General features: G+C 40.9%; 1 protein-coding gene across 2 annotated transcripts in view; it reads left to right on the top strand.

The window, feature by feature from the left end:
* Positions 1-25,713, top strand: part of CNTNAP4 (contactin associated protein family member 4) — a 284,841-nt gene that overhangs the window by 33,821 nt on the left and 225,307 nt on the right. For both annotated transcript variants that reach the window (XM_084757092.1, XM_084757091.1), the window contains exon 2: positions 10,532-10,642. In XM_084757092.1, the coding sequence (XP_084613218.1) occupies positions 10,532-10,642 (111 nt within the window). The remainder of the gene's footprint in view (positions 1-10,531; positions 10,643-25,713) is intronic.

The following is a 25,713-nucleotide window of genomic DNA, read 5'->3' as shown; positions in this document are numbered from 1 at the left end:
CATTTCTGTGAAATACGTCACTTAACCAAGAGATCAACAGGGAGCAGGAGATGCCTGAGTAGGTACCGTGCTTGCCATGAAAGCGTAGGGCTTGAGTGGTACCTGGAATCCAATGTGGGGGGGGGGCAGGTGGAAGAGTAAGACGTGGTGGTGTGTATTTTTAATTGAGACAGGTCAATCTCTGGGGCTCACTGGTCATCCATGCACACACATGTGTACATGGGAGTGCGTGCACACACACACACACACACACACACACACATACACGGAGTTAGATACACATACTCAAAACCCTAACAAAAAAGCAAGCACACTTCATTTAATAAAAAAGCACAAACAACCCTAAAGATGAGTGTGACACCTGAAAAAAAAGCCTTTAAAACAAATAAAATGGATACCAACAAATACAGCATTATTATTAATTTATGGTTCTAAAACCAGTGGAGAGGAGTGACAGTTCTCAGACATTGAGAGGAACGACACATGGAAACGTTACCTGTGTCAGCCGTTCTTTAACTATTTCAAGCAACAATACATAAAGCTTTTTTTTTCTTATCTACCTAACAAGTAAATGAAGTGAGGCATGTCTGATGAAACGAAGAATAAATGAATAAAAATATGAGTGAATCAATTTAACCTTTTTGAGGGAACTTGCAATGTGTTTCAGTATCTCATGTATATTGAACTACATCTAAATATAAAATACATTTAATTAAGTATATTATATAGTTAAAATATTTCTAAGTGTAAAATATATTTAACTACCCTGTATATTTAAAATATACCTAAATGTGCCTTTAAAAATACTGAACTTTGATCCACTAATTCTCCCACGTATCTTTTTTTGTTGTTGTTTCATTTAAAAATTCTAAATTTATTTCTGAGACCTTCATTTATGGCCACTCCATCTGTATTTTTCTCACCCTTCCTTCTCTCTCTCCAAATTGTTATTGCTACATCTATGTGTACATACAGCCAACCAAGTCCACTTGGCTTTGCCCACGTGTGCACGTGTCCAGGGCTGAGCACTTGGGATTGTTCAACCGTTCTCATCCCTGGTGGAAAATGTTTCTCCATTTATCAGCAGCCATTGCCCACTGGCAGCTCTTCATGCAGGGATGGCTCTGGTAGAATCTCCTCTGTCCACATTCTCCAGAATCTCGCCTGCCTACACCATCCCTAAGCCCCAAGTTGAGTATCTGTCTTAAACCCATATGCAATAAACTTAAAGAAAAGCTTGCTCCGTAATCTTCCATTATCCCTGATATTACTTAGGAGTCAGTGTTAAATGCAGCCAAGTTATCTGCTGCTGAAAGTCTGCGAAGTACGTAGACTCCTACAACGCCGATGTTCACTTGACTTTAAAACAATTGCTTCTTTCACTCCTTCACCTTTGGTTGCTTTTCTTGGGTGGATTTGTGGGTCTCTTTGTCCTAATATCTACAATTTAAATAGTTGCTATTAAAACTCCAAAATCAATCAGCCTCTGGCTGTGCTGTCATTAAACGTTAACTGCCTTCCCATTAATCCATTAATTTGTGAAGATTAATTGGGAAAGCTCTTTAAAGTAAGGCTGTAAGTTGGAGCACATAAGCCAGTGTTTGCCTCCCCATGAAAGCTTACCCCATTAGCACCAGGAGCATTAGCAACCACGAATGCAGCTTGCCCATGCTTCCGTGGGAGAGAATGCATAGGGACTTATAGATTGCTGCAGACACGATTGCTTGGGAAGCGTGTCTGTCTTTAGCTTAGCTTGTGCAAACATACCGATAAATATTTACTTGTTTTAAATTGCAGCAACATGCTATTTTTTTTTTATTTAAGCCACTGACTGACAGTTAGAAGCTCATGTTTATCCCGTTTAATATATCTAAAACCACCATCCTCAAGTGAATGTTAATTTTCACGTCAAAGTCAAATCAACACCCAGAGAAGCGCGGGAATTTGCTGTTGACTACCCTTGCTCGAGTTAAGTTTTGCTGAGATGTTATTTTAGGTAAGGATGAGAGGATAAGATTAGTCAGTGCAGTGCCTGTGTTGCTACCTGCAGAACAAAGAGTTAGATTTTATTTAATCCCACTGCACCTTCAGTTTTCCCCAACCCTATTTATTTTTAGTAGTTTGTATTCCTCTGTCTGTCTGCCTGCCTGCCTGTCTGTCTGTCTCTGCCTCTGCCTCTGTCTCTGTCTCTGTCTCTATCTCTGTCTGTCTGTCTGTCTCTCTGTGCACAAGTGCACACACATGTGCATGCATGTGCAAATGAACACAGGTTCCCTCTAAGGGCAGAGGTATTGGATTCTCTAGAGTTGGAGTTATAGATGGTTGTGAGAGCCACCCAACATAGGTGCTGGGAACTGGACTAGGTTCCTCTGGAAAAGCAGTGTTTGCTCTTAACCATGGTGTCATCTCTCCCTTCGGTCATCTTTCTTTTACTCAAACCCAGTAGTAGTATTTTCGCCGAACTTTAAAACTTACAGGCCCCTGCTCCCACCATCACTGCAAACTAGCTACCTCTGTGCACTCAGTCCGCATGGCTTCCTAGGGAGAAGGGTGGGGTGTGATAATCATAGCTGTTTCTTCGGTCCTAAAACAGACTCATGAAACAGCAGCATGAAAGATCAAGAAAGACAGTTGTGATAAAGCAACAAAACACCCCAATGGGTAGCGATTAATTCGCACCTCTATTTTAGTAGATATCAAACCAGCATGGTCCTGGCTGTGGGGCATACATAGGCAGTGCAAGTTTGAAGTCTCTCGAATGTGAGCCTCTGTAGTTCAGATGAAGCCCTGAAGGTGCCTACTGCAGATAAGACTATTTGGAGCTGATTCATAATAGATAAGCATATATATATACACATATATTCATACTGTATTTCATATATGTATACATATTCATACTGTATGTCCATATATTTACATGTATTCATGCTGTATGTCCACATATATACATATTCATACTGTATGTTCATATATATACACACATTCATACTGTATGTTCATATATTTACATGTATTCATGCTGTATGTCCATATATATACATATTCACACTGTATGTTCATATATATATATATATATATATATATATATATATGAGACTATATATTCACACATATGTACAATCAGGAATTGATCACTTTTAAAGCATACTAAACACACCCGGTTCTTCCATGCCTCCTCAAGGCAGACTTTAGGTGGGTTTTCCTTACGGTGCCTCAGGAACGCATAGGTGACTGCAGCTGGGAAGGTGAGAAGGCAAGGTTGAGAAGAGCTCACTGGGGTGGAAATAAATGCAGACCACCCCAGTGAGCCCAGGCTGCTTACTCACAGTTTGCTGCAGCAGAAGAGTGAGCTTGGCAGAGACTCGATGGCAGGAAGGAGAGAGGGAAGCCGGGGCGTGTCAGAAGTCAGAGAGAGCTCCAGAGTACACTGATTCGAGGCCGTGGGCAAGGGAAGTTGTAATCAGGCTAAGTAGAAGGAAGGCATTCTACATGTTTGGTTAGGGACATACTTGGCTTGTCTCGAACCACTCTTTTGTTTGTTGGTTTATTTTTGTTTTTCCAGACAGTGTTTCCTTGTGCATTCTTGGCTGTTCTAGACTCTCTTTGTAGACCAGGCTGGCAAATGCTAGGTTCAGGTTTTGTTTGTTTGTTTGTTTGTTTGTTTGTTTTTGAGAGAGGGTTTCTCTGTGTAGTCCTAGCTGTCCTGGACTCGCTTTGTAGATCAGGCTGACCTCAAACTCACAGAGATCCACCTGCCTCTGCCTTCCTGAGTGATGGGATTACAGCCACGCAACGTCATGCCTTAGGTTTCTAGCCACTTTTAAACAGGAAGCAGAGACAGGTGCTAGGGAATTTGCAATCACTCCCTGGAGGAGTTAATGTCAGTCTCTGAGGCTGGTTGCTGAACCTTCTGTTTCCTGTGTGGGCTGGCCATTGCCCCTCCTCTATCCAGTTTCTCACTGGGCAGACACAGAGACACACCAGGCACAGATGCAGGCCATGATGTGTCAGGCCACGTCAGGGGACTCGACTCTGTCAGAACTCATGAAGCTAAGGACGAGGGTGTATGGTGACAGAAGAGCATCCTACTGTTGAGGATGAAATCTTGCTTTGCACAGAGTACCTCTTGATAGTATACATCAACATAATCGTATCCTTTGTCTTTTAAATTAGTTCATGGCTTCCAATTTCAAGTAGATGAGCTTTCAATACTATAGATCGGAATAAACATTTTTTCAAGGCTATGGATTTCTTGAGGCAGAGGCCATTCCTTAATCCTAAACCTGTCAATGGAATGTTTGGTCCAGGTCTGTGAAATTCATCCCCTCAAAGGAATGAAGAGCCAATGTTCTCAAAGCTCCCTATAAAATGAGTCATCTCTAGTATTAAGGGACCTTTTAAAGATAATCATCTTCCCGCTTCGCTTCCTGACCCCCCTCCCCCATGGCAGTCTCCAATCCTTATTCTTGTGGGCTGTAAGAATTCTTATGAGCAAGGATGCAAACGATTTTGGAAGGTGGCAGCAGCTAAGCTGCGTGTTCTTGCAAAGCAGTCCTGACTTTCTGTAATGCATATTTTAGATGACCAGTTCTCTCTTTAACCACATGTTGGTCCAGAACAGGAGATACAATGCTGTAAAGCCTAGATCCGTTCATTTTCAACATGTTCTTTAACTAGTGTGCCCACCTTATTTTCCTTCAATTGCCCCAGTAGCTAATAGTTTATGGTAGGGTATTTTTTTCAGGACAAAATTGCCTCGGTATCTAATAGGGCGGTATAGGGTATTCGTCAGGACCAAACAAGGTAAGAAATGTAAGATGCTGAGAACGTAAGCACCCATAATGTACACTTATTATCTTGGAACAGGTAATATTGCAAACAGCTTAAGAAAATTGAATTACTTTTATTAAAAACTGAACAGCTTTTACTTACTTATGAGAATTATGCATTAAAACCTTTTGCAAAATAAAAGGAAATTACTTTCTATCGAGCTGTGTTAAAATACTCTCAGTACAGCTCACACCTTCGCTTGTGAGAGACTATTGAATGTTCGCATACACACAGCTCGCAAGAGATGTAATTTATCATTGTCCTTTTAATGACAAAGGTAAGTTTTTCTCCCATGGAAAGAACAAATGCTGACTTTTCCTGAGCTATTGATCTGAAAGCTGTAGTGTTTCTCCCTCTCTCCCTCCCTCCCTCCCTCCCTCTCCCTCTCTCTCTCTCTCTCTCTCCCTCTCTCTCTCCTTCCACATACACCCATACATGTAACACACTATGTATATGTATTGTCTCACTATAACTTAGAAACATTTCTTTCCCATTATCGATATTCTAGCAGAATTCATTAAATATCTAAATGTAATCAATCTATAGATTTATTTTTTTTAACAGAAGACTAAAACCCACAGTTTCAGTACTTCCAACTGAATCAAGGTAGAAGTAGAAGTCCTCATATGACTTTTAAAAATACCAACTAATGTGTTATAATTTCGGAAAAGCAGACTAATGAGAGTATTTTTTTAAATAGAAACATCCAATGATATCCCAGCATGCTCTGCTTCCACTTTGAAATCTGTAAACTTCCCTAAAATGTTTGGTGACTCTATTCTTATATTCCACTAGTCAGTGCGTCAACCATTGCTCCCCGTGGCTTGTGATTTTCACTTACTTACTATGACTAACAGTATTACTGGTGCTGAGGCCACCAGGGCACTATGATGACCTCGTGTACTACTTAATTACAAAACATAATTTTGTGTTAAGCTACAGTGACCCTTCATCAACTTTAATGCACAGATAACTGATGCATCCTCAATGATCTTTACTCAAATGTTAAAAAAAAACTCTGAAAATTAGAATTTATCCACACTGAAATATGAGAGGAAGCTGGAGATTCCTAGCTGAAAGACGGATCCAGCAGAAGGCTGGGTTTTGAGTCTGGGATGTCATTTTCCAGTCTCAGCACCATTGGGATCTTGGAAGAAAAACATGCTGTAGAGTGATGTCCTGTGTATTGCAGTGCACAGAGGAGCATCTCTGTCCTGGATCCACTGGTTGCCAGGAGTAACCAGCCTCAAACGGCCATTGCTTAGTGTGTCACTAGGTTTTGCCAAGTGTCACCTAGGGCTGTGTGTAGTCCACCCTGGTTGAAAATCTTTGAGCTGAAACACTGTCCCTCAGTGCCACCAGTGCAGAACTCTTTGTTTGGCTTAATACAACCTGAGAAGCCAGTTGTCTGGAATTAAACTCACAGGAGGCTGATGTGCAATCTGCAACTAATTCTGTTCACATTCATAAGGAAATGCCCCGTTTAGTCACCTCAGACTTCTTACTGCTGCCCAGGGTCATCTTCTCTTTCTGTTAAAACTATTGAAGATCAAATGGGTAATAAAGAGAGAGTGTGGGAGACCCTGAGCTTGAACCAATAACTTCCTGGGACATGTTGCCTTCATGCTGCCATAGTGTTCTGCAGCATTCAGACAACGAAGCCAGAAGAAACGGTCCTTATAATCATGGCGTTTCTTATATACTTGATTTCTTGCCCCAACTTGATTTGTAACTATCCCCATTCTATTATAGCAAAATAAGACCCCGAGCCAAGCTTTTGTACCCCAAAGACTTTATTGATGAATTATTAATATTAATATCTCAATGAGGAAGAATAAAGGCCAGTTACTATGTGTGAAATGATCTAAGTTCTCAGGAAGTATGCACTATGTTATTTTTAGGTCAAGAGGAATAGGTAAAATGCGCTATTGCTAGGAAAACACACAGCGGTATAGAGAAAGATGTGTAGGTAGGCTTGTGGTAAAGAATGGTGTCATGTCTCCAGAAGGTCAACTAGAACGTGACCCAACCTCAGAGCCCTGCCTCCCCACCTCCCATGATCCACCTCTCATGTTGCCTGTCCCTCTCCCAACAAACAGGAAAGAGCTCCCCTTCTCTTACTTCAATACTATTCTTTTAAAACTAAAAGTGGAGCAATATGGATTCTCAATTTACAGTTGACAAAAACAAATGGACAATAAATATATACCTTCCAGAGTGACTATGGCAGAGGCACGTTTTACATCCACAGAATCGATTCCGATCTGCATAATTGATTTGAGGAACAGTTAAACAGTCTTTTGCATAACACACCTGCATACTGATAATGACCTAAAAAGCATGGCAGTTTTAGTGAATGCACACACACTCATACACACACACACACACACACACACACAATGTGTGTCCACATAACTTATTTCTGTGCATACACACACACAGACACACACACAGACACATACACAGACACAGACACACACACACACACACACACACACACACACACACACACACACACACACCCCTCAGCTCCCACTAAGCTTTAGTATACTAAAGCATTCTGGTTGTTACTTGTCTAATTGGGTACAATCACCCCCACACACCCAACACTCTCTGAGTTGTAAGCCTTTTAATGTCTACACCGCTTAACACTTGACTTAACAACTAGATCGTGTCTGGTGTTAGTACTTAAACTAATCAATGGACATGCAAAAACCTGTCTTCATTAAGAGTCAGCTAGAGAATTTAAGGTACAAAAGAAGAAAAAGTGAGCTTCCCGTGAATGAGGCAGTCTTCAGAAACACAGTGCGGGGCTGGGAATGTAGCTCAGTTGGCAGAACACATGCCTTGCATGCATGATGCCATGGTTTTGATTGCTAACACCGAGAAGAACAGAGCAAACAAAGAAACCTCAAAAGAACGTGAGAAACACATGGTGACAATGGGCAAGTCCTTGTGAAAGTCATTCAAGATGGAGCTATATCCAGACAGAAAGAACTCTGTTTCTTTTTAGGTTGAATCTAGATAGTTTATGATTTAAGCTAAATGACCACCAAAGAAAACATTTGAGACAATGACCCTGTGTGATTTTAAATTACCAGTATATGCAAAAATACTGAATATGAACTTTTTTTTCTGATTAAACCAAAGGTGAAAATAACTTTATAACTCAAAAAAGTAAAGCGCTTTGATGCTTTTGCAGAGTAAATTAAAAATGTATGGCTCCCAAAGCAAACATTATTCTTGTGTTGTTCTCTGTCCTTTTTTTTTTTTTTTTTTTTTTTTTTTTGATATTAAAAGCAATATAAGTGGGGCTAGGGAGATAGACGGCTTCTGCAACATTCTTGCTGAGCAAGTTTGAAGATCTGAATTCGATTTCTCCAGAACCCACATACAAAAGCTGGGTGTGCTGGCAAGCACTTGTAATCCCAGCACCCCAAGGGCCCATAGAAGCAAGTTGAATGCTGGGGCTTGCTGCCTACTGAGCCTAGCCTTGACAGTAACCAACCCCCCCCCCCCCCGCCTCCGCCCCAGGCCAGTGAGAGCCTGGAGACAGAATGACCCCTGAGGTTGTCCTCTGGCCTCCATGTGCATGCATACACTCGTACATATGTGTCCCTTCCCATCATTATGCACACACAGAGAGCAACCTATGTGACACACAGTCAAGATAGATAAATGGAGACTTGTCTCTACTTTAGCAGTGCCAAAGGCCTACATGGGCTTATGCATATATTCCTATGCTTGTGTATTTTTCAAGTTTTATAGCAAAATGGAATCTTTTGAAGGTGTCATCAACACCCAGACTTTGACCTTTGGCAATTTCGTCTGGGGTGCTTTCTCCTCATCTTGAGTCTACCCCACAGGTTTAAGCAATCCTGCAGTTTGACAGCTTCACTCACTTTCTTAAAGTAATTGGAATGAAATATTGTGTATACTTTACATTCTAAAAATTCCCTTAGCTTACTGATATATTATGCTGTTATGACTCAAAATTTCCACTAAAAAAATACTATTTCTATGAGCTTACCTTCTCGTCTTGCTGTAGCCCCATTTTCATTACTGTATATTGTTTTACTGTGAACCACGCTGTCGCCTGGCAGTCCTTTGGAAACTATGTGTGGGTTGTGAAGGGTCCTTTGTTGTTCTGAGAGATGTATGTGTCTCCGATTACAGGCATGCTCGCATCTGCAACTTAGTCAGTAGCACCCAGCTTTGCTCTTTTTATGAGAAATGAAAACTCCTAGCATTTGTATGTCACTCTTGTAATATTCAAAAGGCTTCTCAGGACTGTTTTTTCCTCCTAGATAAGCCATTCACAGAAGCACTTGCTTCTTAATGGAACTAGTGGGGTCTAGGGCATGCTGAAGTTTAAATGTAGACACGCATGGCTGATTAATTTTATAAGCAGTTGCTTATGTTGTTTCCCCAAAAGTAGTATGTCAGGATTTGTCATGACCCACATGGTCCTGATTTTTTGGCCGTTTTGGACACCTTACAGTTTGTCCTGTCAGTCCTTATAAAGTAGTATCTGTGCTCACAAAGCAGTTCTGATGTTTATAGTAAGTCTGAGTATCGATTTGCATGGCTTCTGTGCTACGAGGTCTCTGGCCAAGCCTTGAACCACTTTTCTAGTGTGTTCTCTAAGTAAATGGAAGGTGTTTTATTTTTCTTCACTTAAAATGTTTTCTATATTCAGGCTACTAATTGTATCCTAGTTTATGTTTTTTTTTTTATATCATTCCTTCATGTGTGTCATCCTTTACACATGCGTGCGCGCGCGCACACACACACACACTTCATCCTTACATATTTATTTCATATGTTCTACAAGATTCCAAACATTTTAACAAACTTTTATGTGGTTGTAGAAGCACCCCTGCCTTGTTTGTTTCTTGTATATGAACTTTATACATTTTGTGATTTTTTTTCCCCCTCAACTTTGTAGTATCTTTTAGAAGCCATAACTCTTGGTGTTCTGTAGAACTAGAGAAAGAACGCAGGGCCTTGCACATGCTAGGCAAGTACCTTACCACTGCGCTACAAGCCCACCTCACTTCCTACTTCGAGAGATGATTTGAGGTAGGGTCTTACTAACTTGACTAGATTTTCTTGAGTTCACTTCCTAGCCCAGCTGGCCTTTGACCTTGAGATCTTTATGCAGCAGCCTCCTGAGTTCCCAGGGAGAGAAGTGAATACCACTAAGCCCACGAATGTCTTTCATTTTACCCTAATTAAATTTATACATCTTTCTGCTCGTGATAGAAAATTTTCTCTTTAAAACAAACCTTTTGATCTTAACATATTTCATTGTATAATCCCTATTATGTCTTCTTTCTCTATTTCTACAATCTCCCATTCATCAGTTGTTTTTCTATTTTTATTGAGCTTGCCAAACTTTCAGTGGCATACCGCATACACGTCAGGCATATTTCTAGAGAATCTAGGTCTGTTTGTTTAGTTATTTTGAGACAGAGTTTCCTGCAGCTCGGGCTGATTTTGAACTCACTGTATAATCGAGGGTGACCTTGAACTCCTGATTGTCCTGCATCTTCCTGCTGAGTGCTAGGACTACAGGCACGTGCCATCATGCGTGGCTTAGATCCTAGTTCTGATGTTGTGTTTATCTGTTGTGTCTATTGATTTGGAGAGAACTGTCAGCTCTGTGCTCACTGGAATGTGGCGTTTTCCCTCCTGGCAGATGACTGTGATGAGCCCCTGGTGTCCGCCTTGCCTCCGGCATCCTTCAGTAGTTCTTCAGAGCTCTCCAGCAGTCACGGCCCTGGATTCGCTAGGCTGAATCGAAGACATGGTACGTCTGCTCTCCCTCACCCCTTTGGCTCATGATAAGTCTTGTTAAATTTTCATTTTCTTAATAAAATCATTGCAAGTGATACGTTGTGAGAAGAAGGGAATGTCTAAATAGGCCAATTGTAATAACACAGCTGTTTATGACACCTGACTTCTGTTCTGGAAAGGCAAAGAAACACACTCTATCTGAAAACTCTATACCATAGTTTTAACATCCAAAGAATTTCATTTCTTCAATCTGCTAAGGTTTTTAATGTATCTGATAAGGAAAAAAAAACTTCTGTGATTTTTGCAATCACTATGAATGCAGAAATGATGGGAACTTAATTGACTTCCTATTTCAAGTTAAAGAACTCTGCAAGAAGTAATTTTAAAGTGCACTACATATTTAAAAATAGTAAATCCCTCTGTTTGTCTAATTCTCGATGTGGTTGACACGGTTCTCTCTGCTGTTGAGGATCAAGAGCTTCATGAAACATTTCTGCCCCTTGAGGAACACTCAACTCCAGCTGTTTATTATCTGGTAGGGCGGGGTGGGCTCGACGGCTTGCATAGGATTCAAGGGAAGGGAAAGTAATTAAAGACAATTCACTTCCAGGAGAGATGAGAGAGCACCATACCAAACAACCATGTGCTAAACAACAGTGTCCACTGCCGTTACAGTCTTTAACATATTGAAGGACACACTGACAAATGGGAAGCCATTTTAAAACGTAGACATTCCCAAGGACCCATGCTTTCAAAACCATACTTTGCTCATGTGTTCTTCTCTTCCACTGTATTGTGAATTCTAATCCTTCTTCTTAGTGCTCCTGGTGCTTCTGCTTAAGGCTTGAGATTGAGTATGTGGAACTTTGGACATAACTGTGTGTGTGTGTGTGTGTGTGTGTGTGCGTGTGTGTGCTTGTGTGTGTGTGTGTGTTTGAGAGAGAGAGGGGTGGGGGTTGGATGGTTGGTAGGTCTGGTATACATACATCACTCAGTTCGAATGACTTTAGAGGTGTTTGCATGACCCTTTGCCATGGTGTTGAGCTTTTTGACACGGGTAAGTTTCGTCTTGTGTTATTGGAGGTATACCTTTTGGTGTTTGTAAGAGTGAAGGTATCACTGGAGGGGAACACAGAGACCTTTGAGTCCAATGGGAGACACGGAGGCCCTGGAATCGGACCATGGTTCTCTGTTTCCTACAAGTACCTGATTTTGGCCATTGTCTCTACCTATTTGGATTCCAGATCTCTCACTGTGTCAGCATTGGATTTTCTTTGGCCCCTGAGAGACATTCTAGACCAGTGGTTCTCAACCTGTGGATTGAATGAGACCCTTTTGGGGGTTGCATATCAGATATCTTTTTTTCCCCCTGATACAGATTTTCTCTGTGTAACTGCTCCAGCTGTCCTGGAACTCTCTCTGTAGACCAGGCTGGCCTCAAACTCACAGAGATCCTCCTGACTCTGCCTTCCAAGTGCTGGGATTAAAGGCATGCGCCACCACCACCTGGCTGCATATCAGATCCCTTACATATCAGATATTTACCTTTGATTCAAAACAGTAAGAAAATTACAGCTATGAAGTAGCAACAAAAATAATTTTCTACTTGGGGTTCACAACTCATGAGGAATAATAAAGAGTCATAGTGTTAGGAAGATTGAGAGCTACCCTTCTAGATCCTACACCCAGTCCCTCTCAGCAGGGTTACCATGACTACAACACTTTGATTTACAAGTGAGATCTCTACTTTGAGCTTTTAAAAATCGAGTTTAACATTTACTGCCCTTCCTTTAAATCTTCAAAGCATTCTCAGAATGGGGTCCACCAAAAAGAAACAAAATTTAATTTCTCTATGAAGCTTTATTTCATTTTTTTGAGGCCCAATAAATCACAGAATTATATTTTATTAATTGGATGCAATCATAGTTTTCATTAATTTATATACTCAACAGGAGTCTCCATCGGTGGGACCCATTTTCATTCTTAATTTGTTTCTATGGCTCTTGCTGAAACACAATATCAAACTTCATGAATCTCATTTGCATGTTAATGAAACCAAGAAACAAAACAGGATCATTTTAATTATCTCTTGCTGGTTGTCAACCCACTTGATTACATTTTTCTTTTTTTTTTTTTATTTAGATTTGCTTTTTTTCCCCTATTAATTACATGAAGTGTTCATAAAGGAATGTCAGATTTTGAGTGATTTATTAAAGGCTATATATTACTCATTTTCTTCAAATACTCCTTCTAGTATTTAGTTTAGGTTGGGAGAGGTGTTCAGCTAAGCTGCCAGGTCATGTATAAGTAGGCGAAACCAACAGTTTCTTTGACAGAAAGAGAAGTCTTGTCTGAGGAAAGAGAAAAAATGGTGAAGGAAGGTCAGGCAGGAGATGAGAAACAACCTATGTGGTACCCAGCTGTGAGTGAGAAGTTTTCTGAGTGGGATCCGGATGGGAAAGCCTGGGCTGAACTGTCTCCTCCAAAAGAACTCACAGCTGTCCTAACACTGGTACCTATGGCGGTAGATTTGCTTCATCTGGTCAAAGGGTTTTATGAGATGGGTCCATTGGCAACCAGTAGCCTTGTGAATATAGCTAAAATAACAACCCATGAGTACAATGACTGCACATAGCAAAAATAAAGAACGTAAACCTGGGGAAGTAAGCACATGCACAACTGTGTTGACCATGACTGCTTCATGAGTGAGTCTATAAGGTCAGAGTATTTCCTCCTGCTCAGAGAGGGATATGTGTTTATTCCTGTCCACTGTCAATTTTCTTACCATGACTGAGTCCTTCTCCAAATAAGCAGCATTTTCTCATCCTTGTATAATTTGTTGTCAAAAAACAAACAAACAAACAAACAAACAAACAACCCAAACATCTTTATGTAGAGAAACTATTTGCATGGTGAATTGGCAGAAGTAACACCCACTCTCTGTATACTTGAAGGTGGATTATTCTAACACCCATTGTAGGATTGTCTGGCCATACTTTCTGCCCTGAATCATTCTGCTTATCTGCATACAACTTACTAAGTTTAAGTAAAGATCCTTAAGTTCATTCTACAAGCTGTTCAGGACACTCACACTGGCTTAAAAAGGTAGGTCCTCTGAGATATTATCAAAATAGCCCGTGCTCCTTGTTGTTAAAGATGCTACACAGGGTCCTTTGTAATTATTGTATTCTAAAATAATAATATTAATGTATTTAATAGTCAATGCTATACTTAGATGACAGCTGGTAAATTAGAAGTGAGTTATGCGTGGAGGTGAATAATTTCAAGCCTAAGGGGAGGGGAGCCTCAGCACAGACGAGGTGAGTCTGGAATGTCCCTGAGGTCTGCGGCCAGAGACGAGGCCTATGAACTTGAGCGGCCTGAGTTTGCAGTTTTAGGGGCAGCTTTTAGAGTTTGATGCAGAACAAAAGATATTGTAGTATTTTCTTCCGTACCAACTTCTTCCCCATCACTCCAGAATCTGACATGCCAAGAAAGGCTTTGACATATGGAGCTGTAAGGATCTCACACCTTCAGAGCCATCCCGGGTCTGCCGTGTGACATCCTGGTGGCTCCGCCTAATTTTCTACCCTGTCCTCTAATTGCCCTTTCCTCTCCTCCTTTTCTTCTGCACTTCTTTCCTCTCCCTCCTCTCCTCACCCCTCCCATTCCTTTTCCATGGAATCTAGATTTACAGCTCATAATGTCTTGATGCAAGCATGTAAACTCATAAATCCCTGGATGGCTGGGCCACAAGTTACCTCAGAGTCACGGCACACAGCTTCCCAGATATTCCAACTTCAGCTCAACGCCTTTTGTCTCTTTAACTTTCTCCTGAGGATAATAAAATTTTGGGTGAAGAGCAGCTATTATTAGACACTCTGAGATCGATTCACTCTCCTTGGGTTTAAATCACTGCTACCTCTTATTCACTTAAGGATGGGAAAGATATTTAGCCTCTGTCCTTTAATTTCCTATTGAGGGAATAGGGTTAACAGTGTCAAAGTATTAGTGGGATGGCGTTGGCCGTGTTGAAAATGATGGCAGTGCAGAAGTGTGGCCAAATGGATTTCAGAAACAGAGGCTGGAGCAACGTTAACCAGTTTCAAAGTGGAGATCATAAATTAGCCCCGTTTCAACAAATATACCAAGACCAAATATATCCACAAATGCACACAAAATAATCTCAGGGGATGCAGATGTCCACCTAAGTCTTCTAGGAGTTACCAACTTGTTCCCAATATGTTATAAAGCAGTGTCAGAGAACCTAGTTATATTTTGTATGTTCTTTATTGAGACTTGACTAAAGATAGAACATTTTTTTTTCCTGTGTCTTTTGTCAGAGCCAGCCAGATTGGGTGACATGATGGCTTACCTTAAAATAGTTTTGCCTTTTTTTTTTTAAAAATAAACAATTGAAATTGGTTTATGAATTAAAAACAAAAACCTTACTCAGAGATTCACACTTTGATAATGGTTTGGAGAATGAAGTTTGAGATAAATTTTATGGTCTGTGGTGTGTCACTTCTGCTTACAGATCATATCTTATACACTGGCCTTGAGAAGGTGAAATAAAAGTGAAATAAAAATGAGTGAAGATTTACATCTTTTATATCTCGATATGCTCACATCCTTTATTCATTAAAGCAAAAAAGAAAAAATTGCTGCCAGTTCATTCATATATATATATATATATATATATATATATATATATATATATATATATATTCTCAGTTCATTTGAATGCTGAGATGACTGTCTTGTGACCAGTTGGTTTCCTATGCACTTTATATGTTACTGTCTCTGTTGGGCCATCTTCTGTACGGACGTGTTCACCCCTCTTCTCAGCTCTCCCCGTCTTGGCACCCCTTTTTTTCTTCTCCTCCAATGTCCTTGTCTGCCCCGAAGCACACATTCTCTGCCTCTAAATCAGCCCCATAATTCCATCTGAGCAGATGTGTCAAGTCACCAATCGTAAGTAATTTATGGTGATACAAAGCTCTGGCTTGGGAATCCAGAACACTACATTATAGTAGTAAATCCTGGGTGGCCTTGGGGAACGACGTCAGCTCTCTCTTCCCCCCTTTCCTATAAATGTATGAAATTGGATTTGAGAGTCTCCAAATTCTAAAACAATGTGCGCTTTGTGTGATTGGGGTTATGTGTGTACATTTGTTCATGCATGTGTGCACATGTGTGTGCATGGGCATGGGCGTGTACCTGGTCAGAGGTCAGAGGTCAATGTTGCATATCTTTCTGAATCTATCACTCTCTGGTTTATGTTTCTGAGATGATATCTCCCCTGTGATGTGGAGTTAAGAGGCTTAGCTAGAAAGCCTGGTCAGTAGGCCCAGACTTCCTCCAGCCTCTGTCTACCAGCTGTGGGATTAGGACGCATATTACTGCACTTAGATGTTTGCTTAAGTGCTAAGGATCTTGGCTCAAGTCTGCATGCTGGCCAGTAAGCACCTTAGGAACAGAGCCATTTCCCTAGCCCCAAGTGTACTTATTATGTGCCTATCTATAGGCAAGGCATGTTTTGTCCTAATTCATTTAGTAGTAGGAATCTTTGAATCACAGATAAGAAGATAAAAGGGGAATTCCTTAAAACGGATTGCCCTGTGAAGTCTCCTCAATCTAGGAGATACAGGATGTTCCTGGCTTAGGAGGAGACTTGAGCTTTCATAAGATAAATAAATTCAAGGTATAAATATGATCCCTCTCAAACTGATGCAATGGCGCAAATTTGTTAAAATAAAATAAATTCATAAAGCAGATAATTATCACCAGTATATAACTTGCATTCTTTCAGCGCAGGTCTGAATTTTTATTTTTGCTTTTATTTTCTTCATTGTGTGTGTGCCTGTTGTGTCTACGTGTGGCTTAGTGTACATAATGCAGGTGCCCACAGAGACCAGAAGAAGGCATCACATCCCCTGGATCCAGAACTGCCACCAGCTGTGAGCTACCTAATGTGGGTGCTGGCAGCTGAACTCTGGTCCTCTGTACCAGTAGCAACGCTCTGAACCACTCAGCTCTCTCTGCAGCCTACATACCTTTGTCAGCAGATAGCAGGGACATTTCATGTGGGTGGGCCTGGGTTGAGTCCTCTCAGAAGCACAGCTGGAGCCGACAACTGAGGTGCAAGGGATGTGGCTGTGAGGAGAAAATTAAGACTTCAGAGGCAAAACTGGGGAAAGGTTAGTAAGGAGCCCATCTATTTGAAGAGAAGACCTCTGCAGCCCAGGCTTCCTTGATAGACTTTACTTAACCCTTTGTTCTACTCCAAAGCCAAAGGTACCAACTCTATCTAGCAGGGGTCTGGATTGGGGAATTATTAATGTAGAAAAGTTAGGGTGCACTTAGGCTGCTAGAACAAAATAGCACAGATCAGAGAGCGTCATGCCACTCCTGACTTCCTATTGGTTGCCTTCTCCAGCCTTTTAAGGCACTTCCTGGATGCAAGTACAGGAGGATAGTACCACCACTGGCTCCATCTGCTGCTAGTTATGTGGGTCCTAACCATGTCATGCGTGTCCCACCCTTTTACTCTAATCTCACTCTAGTTACCTCCTGAAAACGTCATCTCCAACTGCTGTCACGTTGATGGTTAGAGCATTTCACAGGGACACAAGTGCTTAGGTCGTGTTACGTATCTGTGTTTCTAGAAATTAGTGAACCAAACAGAGAGTGTAAACAGCTTGATGTATCGGAGAAAAACCCAGTGAACCCCACTTTATGGGCAGCAGGCCTGGAGAGAAAGGAAATGCTGTCTAGTGTCCCAGCCACTTTTGATACCAGATAATAAAGTATCAAATCCATGAAGGAGTGATTGGAGTATTTAAGTAGAAATGCAGATTGTAGTGGGATTATTGTTAACTCGGTCAGGTTATGTGGTAGGCAAACCAGGGAAATATTGGTGAAATTACAGAGGACTGATGTGGAAAATTTAAGAAATTTAGCAAAATAGGCAAATAGGACTTACATGGTGCCTCCAGCAACTGGTGACACATACTCTTAGCTTGTATACGTAGGCTATTTACCTAAATTTATGTGGTGTTGTAAAGAATAGTGTTTTAATAAATCTCAAAGGGTTGAAATCATGGAGAGTAAGTGCCCCGGCTACAGTGGAATTACCTGGAAATCATTAATTAAAAAATACTTAAAATCCAGAAAGGTGTGGAATTTAATTACTGCACGCCTCAAACAGCAGTCTCAATGGAGGTTAGCAATCTCTCCTGTTCAGTGATGCCCGAACACTGTAAGTCACACTTGTGAGGGGCTACTTGGACCAAAACTGATGTCCTTACCTGCAAATATTACAGAAGAAAGAAGGCAAAACATGAAGAATCCATGCAAGTAGCCTTGTGAAGAAATTAGAAGAAAAAAATATCTAACAGATTAAACCAAAAGTAATGATGATGATGATGATGATGATGGTGGTGGTGGTGGAGGTGGTGATGGTGGTGATGGTGGTGGTGATGGTGATGATGGTGGTGGTGGTGATGGTGATGGTGATGATGGTGGTGGAGGTGGTGATGGTGGTGATGATGATGGTGATGATGATGATGATGATGGTGATGATGATGGTGGTGATGATGATGGTGGTGGTGGTGGTGATGGTGGTGATGATGATGGTGGTGGTGGTGATGATGATGATGATGATGGTGGTGGTGGTGATGATGATGGTGGTGGTGGTGGTGATGATGATGATGGTGGTGGTGGTGATGATGATGGTGGTGGTGGTGATGATGATGATGATGATGGTGGTGGTGGTGATGATGATGGTGGTGGTGATGGTGGTGATGATGATGGTGGTGGTGGTGATGGTGGTGGTGGTTGGAGAGACAGTCCAATGGCAAAAGCACTTCCTGCTCTTCTAAAGAACCCTAGTTTGGTTCCCAGCTCCCACAGAGGGCAGCTCCTGACCACCTGTAGCTCCTGCTCTGGGGGAATCCAGTGCCCTCTACTGGTCACCTCTTGTATTCACACACAGACCAAAAATAAAATAAGATCGAGAAACTTGAAAATCATAGCCTCATAAAATTGCATTAAAAAAAAAAAACTACTGACAAAGAAACCCTCTGTCTCTGGAAGAGAATAGATCCATAATTAAAATGTTCCAGCAAAGAGAACTCTAGGCTAACAAGTGTTCAAATGGGAATTCTTCCAAACACATTTAAGACAGATCTGACATGCTCTTTCAGAGAAAGGAGAAAAAAAAAAAAAAAAAAAAAAAAAAAAAAAAAAAAGTCAAAATCCTCCTAACTCATTCTGTGGGGCCGGTATAACCTTGATACCCAGCCCTGTCAAGGACAAACAAGAAAGGAAAATTAAAAGCCACTCTTGCTCATGAATATAAATGCAGAGTATTCCAAACAAAATATTAGCATACATGTGTGAAGGGACTCAGGCTCGGCTTTGGAATGAGAATGCCCTCTGAAAGCTTGGTGGGTGGCAAAGCTGAAGAAGCAGTGGGAAAAAGTAGGGGCTCCGGCCTGGCTATGTGCAGCGTGAGCGTGAGCATCCTTCCTCTGGGGAGAGGGGAGCATGGGGTGGGGGCGGGGGAGTCTCACTCACTACTGTTAAAGACAGTTACAGTTAAAGATAGGCTCTTGTGTATCAAATGCTCCACACATCTCCATCATCTCTGCTGCTTTGCACTCTCTAGCCAGTGTTAAAGTTATCATGCCCAGCTTCTCACAGATATAGGAGGGACTTGCCCTAGGCTGGACCACTCAGGTGTAGCTTCTTGCCCATGACAGCCCTGATGGAGAGAGATGCTCTGTCCCTTGGAATCTACTGGCATGACAGAAGGTATTGGTCCTGTAGGAAGAATGTTGTCTGCCCACAAGAAGGCTACCCATAAGCATCAGAGGATGAGAAGGAATGGAACAGTGCCTTTCTTCTGTCTCCAGGATGGACAGTCATGGGATGCATTCCTTGAAGCTATTCAGAGCTGTGCGTAGGATTGAATAGTTTTGTTCCAGTTAAAAGCTCAGCTTTGTCTTGGCTTTCCTTGCCCATTCCCTCTACCGTCTGTATTTTCTCCATGGATGGCTTAGCTCAAACTTGTGCCTCTTAGGCAATAAAATAGCACAATGTAGGAGCTGCAGAGATGACTGAGCAGTTAAGAGCACATACTACTCTTAAATAGAGGATCTGATATCAGTTCCTCGAGCCCAGATTGGTTGACTCACCGCTGCCTGTAATTTTGGCTCCAGGGTATCCAACATTCTCTTCTGGCTGCCATGGGCGCAATACACATATGCACAAACAAACACAGGCACATAAGAGTATACACAATTAAAATACAATAAATAAGACAATATATTTATTCCCATTCAGAAGAATTCCAAATAAATTAACAGTAGAGTTTCCCACATTAAAGGAGCAGAGCATAAATCATGCTCCCTTAAGTGTAAGATATATTTAAGCAACTTAGGCCTAATAGAAGGTTGTTATAAAGAGAATCTTACAGTGGAGAAAACTGACAAACCCAAACTCATGGTGGTGACCAGCTTTAACACTGTTCAATGATACAGCAATAAAATATAGTCTTGACTTGATGTGGTGAGAACAGAAATTTTAACCCTATGGTTTGTCTCCTGAGCATCTTTTCTGCAATTTTGTTTTGTTTTTTCTTTTTCTTTTTCTTTTCTTTTCTTTCTTTCTTTCTTTTTTTTGAGACAAGGTTTCTCTGTGTAGCCTTGACTGCTTGACTCCCTTTGTAGACCCAGCTAGCCTTGAACTCACAGAGATGCATCTGCCTCTGCCTCCCAAGTGCTGGGATTAAAGGCTTGCACTACCACCACCCAGCCTTCTCTAATTGTTATGTAGATCTGAAGTGAATATCATTCTGGCTGGGCAGGTATCCTCAAAACTGTCAAGGAGAATCCCAAAGTATAAAGTCTGAAAGTTGTTATAACCAGATAAACCCAAGGAAACAGAGTGACCAACATGTAACATGGTTACCCCAGTGGGATCCTGAAATAGAAAAAGGACAGTAGGTTAAAAACTAAAGAAATTTAAACAAAAACTTGGATTAGTTAATAATAATAATAATAATAATAATAATAATAATAATAATAATAATAATAATGTATCAGTGTCAAGTCAATACTTGTGGCCCACGTATCATACTCATGTGAAGATGTTAATAAAAAGAAATCTGTGTATAGGCCATATTGAGAATCCCCTGATAATCTTTCAGCTTTCCTGGAATTCTAAAGCCATATTAAGATTACAAAAAAATCACTTAAAATATCTACCAGTACTTTGGCTTTATCAATGTGAAATGTGGAGTGAACTTGTGCTAGTTAACAGGTGCATAAGGTGAAAACAGATTTAAGGTTGGAACAAAGGAATGAAAATTGCAGTAAGAACTGGATGTGGGCTCAGCTTCTTTGTGTGTGTTGAGTAGGGGTGGTATATGGGAATCCAGAATGTCAGAAAGAGGCCTTTGAAGTCCATGCCAGAGACTCAATGAAAAAGGCCCCTTTAAGCCTGCTTCTCCCAACCAACAGGGTGTTTTAAAATGAGCATTTTTACTTGTACAGACTAATAGGTTTCACCAGGACATTCTTCTCTTTCTGCATTGTTGAAAATTGAACCTATCGTCTCTTCTGTGGTAGGCACATGCTCTACCCTCAAGCTAGAGTCCTGCTCTTATCATCTCATTTGCATAAACGCATGCGATGCGCTTTCATCCTGTCCACGCCCCAGTCCTCATGTTGTCTGCCTTCTTGCTAGTTCTCAACCTGTGAGCTGTGAACCCTTTGGAGGGTTGAACGACCCTTTCACAGGGCTCCCATATCCGATATCCTGCATGTCACGTATCTACAATTCAGTTTGTAACAGTAACAAAATTACAGTTATGACGTAGCAATGAAAATGACTATATGGTTGAGGGGAGGTCACCACAGCATGAGGAACTATATTAAAGGGTCGCAGCATTAGGAGGGCTGAGAACTACTATTACCACTAAATAGTCTCACAGCCTATTTCTACTTCATGTCTCCTTTTAACATCTATCTAGACTCTGTGTATGAATAAAACACTCGGGGTTGGGGTGGGTAATTATCTTTCTAAATCTGTCCTGTTCAGGTCAATATGATGTTCTCAAGTTCTATCTATTGTCCTGAAAATTACATCATTTGGTTCTTCTTTCATAATGTAATATTACTCTGTTCTAGGGAAATACGTTTTCTTTACCCTTTTATTGCTGATGGGCATCAAGGGTGGTTCCGTGTGTTGGCTTTTGTGAATAGTGCTACAAAGCACATGAGTGTGTGTGTGTGTGTGTGTGTGTGTGTGTGTGTGTGTGTGCATGTGTGTGTCTGTCTGTCTGTCTGTCTGTCTCTGTCTGTTATATGCTGCCTTTGACTCCTTTGGGTACACACTCAGTAGATATATGACTGTCTCATATGCTACTTTTTTTCCCCAAATAGTTGCCATGACCCTGAGGTTATTTGATTGCTATTTCAGGTCATGTTATTAAAACTATAACTGGTCATGTAATTTGAGTCTTTTCTCAGTAAAAACAATTTGGAAATCCCAGTGGAGACTTATGTGTCTGCCTGAGACTTTCAGGCCAGTGCTCATTGCTTGCATGGGTGTTTATGAATATGCCTTTGAAAGCCTAGCTGAGATTCTGCAATGGCTCGAGATATTATATGTACTTTCAAGATAAAAGGAATAAAAATTAGCAAACCTTCAAAGTTAAAGAGCAAAAAAAAATGTATTAGCATTTGCTTTCTGACGGACCCATCTCTGCTTCATTTGCATGCCATTTCTTATATTTATTAGCATGGATCTTCTGCGTATTGCATGGCACTAATGCTGATTAGGACAATTGCATAAGGAGATCGTTGATGCAGGAAACCATCAATGAAACAGATATTTAGAGCAAAGCCATAAATACAAGCAATGACTGCAATGTTAGTACGAGTTAAAATAAAACACACATGAGGTAGAGTATGTGGGCTGTTGAACCCTATGCTTAAGAAAAGGGATGCATGAATCTGTAAGGATTGCTCAGTATTAGACAAGTAACTAATTCACCGTAAAACTTCCAAGGAACTGAGATAAAATTTATGTAACATGAAATTAATCATGGTAAAATGTTAAGTGCATGTCTATGTTACGCCAGTCCTTGGGCACTTAAGAAAGATCACAAGGTTGTATAATCACAGCATTCATCATTATCAGGTTCCAAAAAGAAACATATTTTAAATGGGAGGGAGGGAGGATACAAGGGAGGGGATAATCATTGAGATGTAATATGAATAAATTAATAAAATAAAATAAAAAAGAAACATATTTTTTGTAGATTTTTAAAAAATCAATTCCCCCTCCGTGTGTGTGTGTGTGTGTGTGTGTGTGTGTGTGTGTGTGTGTGTATTTAGGCACATGTTATGGACCATCTATGGAAGGTAGAGTCCAGAGGAGAACTTGGCATGGGGTAGGATTGCTTGTTTGCCCCTACATATGCCAGGCTAAATGGAGTCTCCTGTCTACACCTTATACCTTTGTAGGACCCCTGGGACACTGCTACACCCAGCTGTATGTGTGCTCTAGGGATTTGATTTCAGGTCCATGCACTTGCACAGCAAGTGATTTATACACTAAGCCATTTCTCAGGGCCCTAAAATATTTGTAATTAAGATTTTTGTGGCCTTAATTTTCTTCTTTATTCCTTTATTCTTTATCTCCTATGCTTACCTTTGGAATTAAAACTAATATTTAACATTTATAAAGACCTATTTTGAGTTAATATTCCTCAGCTTCAGTGTGATATACAATACTCTGTCTTCCTAAAATATCTGCCTCTCCCTTCAAGTATAGTTACCACGAATTATATATTTATCATCTTCCTTAATGTAGATTTAATTATGTTTTGTGCATCTTATTTATTAAAAAAGTTAAATTATATTTATTTATTCACTGTACCTCCTCCCCACACCCATGTGCACGCACATGCTCATACTGCTGCATGAGGAGGTGAGAGGTTGACTTTTGGGAGTTGCTTTTTTCCTTCCACCCTGTAGTACCCCGGGGGTAAACCTCAGGTCATCAAGTTTGGGAGCAAACACCTTTTGTTGCTGAACCATCTCACTGTCTTGCATTTATCTTTGAAACATGAAGAAAAAAAAGGGGGATTATGAACCCCAAATACAATAACACATTCATCTGTGCTTAATTATGTATTTACCTTATTAGTGTTCTTTGTTCCTTCACTTAACTTTGGTTGACTCTTTCTCACTCTTTCTTTCGACAGATGGAATCTGTTCTTGTCAGACAGGTTTAATAACAAAATCTACATTAAAAAAATGACACCGTCGTGATTTATCCGTCATTTAAAAGGGCAATTTGAGCAAACATAGATATCTTGGCTGACTTTCTTTTTTCCTTGCAGCATTTCAAATGTGTCATCCTATTACCTGTTTGGCCATTACAGTTTCTGTTTAGAAATTATCTGGGAGTCTCATCGAGGGTCCTTCGTAAATGACAGATCTCTTGTCTCTGCTTTTAATATTCTCCCTGAGCCCCAGCTTTGAATAGCTTGATTGTAATGTGTCTCAGTGTGGAACCTTCCGTGTTTATCCTGCCTGGTGTTTATTGAATTTCTTGAGTGTATCAACTCTCACATCATTTATCAAGTATGAAACAGGTTTTGGTCATTATTTCTTTAAATGCTTTTTCCCCTTCCCTTCCCCTCTCTGCCTGCCTGTGCTCTCATACATGGTTAAGCTTGATGATGTCTCAGAGATCCCCTGGGCTCCTTTCATTTTTTTTTCTTTCATTACTCAGGCTTTACTGGCGCTAATTGACCATCTTTATAGTTACATTTCTGCATGTTCAAATCTATTCCAGATCCCTCAACTGAATTCATTTCAGTTGTACTTTCTGGTGCCTTTCATACTTTAAATTTTTATTTTATGTGTTAAAGTAAGGTGTCGGGGGGGCGCTGGGGGCTGGGAGGGTACATGCATACATGCATGGGGGTGTGTATGTGTGTGTCTCTCTGTGTGTGTGTGTGTGTGTGTGATGCATGCAGGTGCACACATGAACAAAGATGTCCACAGTGGCCATAGATGTAGGAGCCCCTTTTGGATCTGGAGTCACAGGCAGCTGCAAGCTGCTCAGTGTGGATATTAAGAACTAGACTCTGGTCCTCTGTAAGAGCAGTGAATGCTCTTAATCAATGAACAGCCTCTCCAGCTCCCTCCTTTCACACCTCATATCTGTTTGTTTGTATTTTCCATGTGCTGAGATACCATTTGCTATTTTCCTTTCACTCTTTGCTCATGAGTTCCTTTAGGCCTTTGACCATACACATAGCTGGTTTTAAGTTGTAGTTAGGGTAGGCCTCATGTCAGCTTCCTCAGGGACAATTTTATTAGTTTCTCCTAATATGTTAATTACTTGTGTATATCTGTTGGAGAAAAACCAGAAAGAACAAACTGAAGGGGAAAGACGTATTTCAGCTTATGTTTTCAAAGCACAGCCCTGGGCCTCATGTCCTGGGGCAGAACTGAGGGGAGTGTGGAGGGATGGATTTTCGTCTTATGACAGGCAGGGAGCAGAGGATGACAAAGGGTCCAGGGAAGTACGTTATGCCAAGTTATTCCAAGGCATACCGTGACAAAGTTTCTCCACCTAGATCCACCTCCCAATATGGCACCACCAGCTCAACACTCAACACATGAGCCTGGGAGACACGCCGTGCCGTACTCACACCACAAGAGCTACCTTTCTTATTTCCTTGTATTTTCAGCGTGGGGGTTGAAACAGTACTTAAGCATTATATTACCTCTGGAAATCAGAAGGCTTTCATCTCACAGAGTTTGCCCTTTGCCTTTACTGTTTACTTGGGCTTGTCTCTCTCACCTCTCTTCTCTCTCCCTCACTCTGCTTTGTCTCTGTCTCTCTGTCTGTCTCTGTCTCTCTCCCTCTGTCCTCTTCACGTACAAGAGGGCTTACCTGTGGAACTCAGATGCCGCTAGTCATCCTCCTGCCTCAGCCTCCCGAGTGCTTGGTCTACAGACTCACATTTGCTTCCCTCAGTTCCTGTTTTCTTTA

This window comes from Acomys minous (assembly GCF_964271855.1).
Source record: "Acomys minous genome assembly, chromosome: 14".
NCBI classification, from domain to species: Eukaryota; Metazoa; Chordata; class Mammalia; order Rodentia; family Muridae; genus Acomys; species Acomys minous.
The sequence above is the reverse complement of the archived record's forward strand: the minus strand, read 5'-3'. Positions and strand labels throughout refer to the sequence as shown.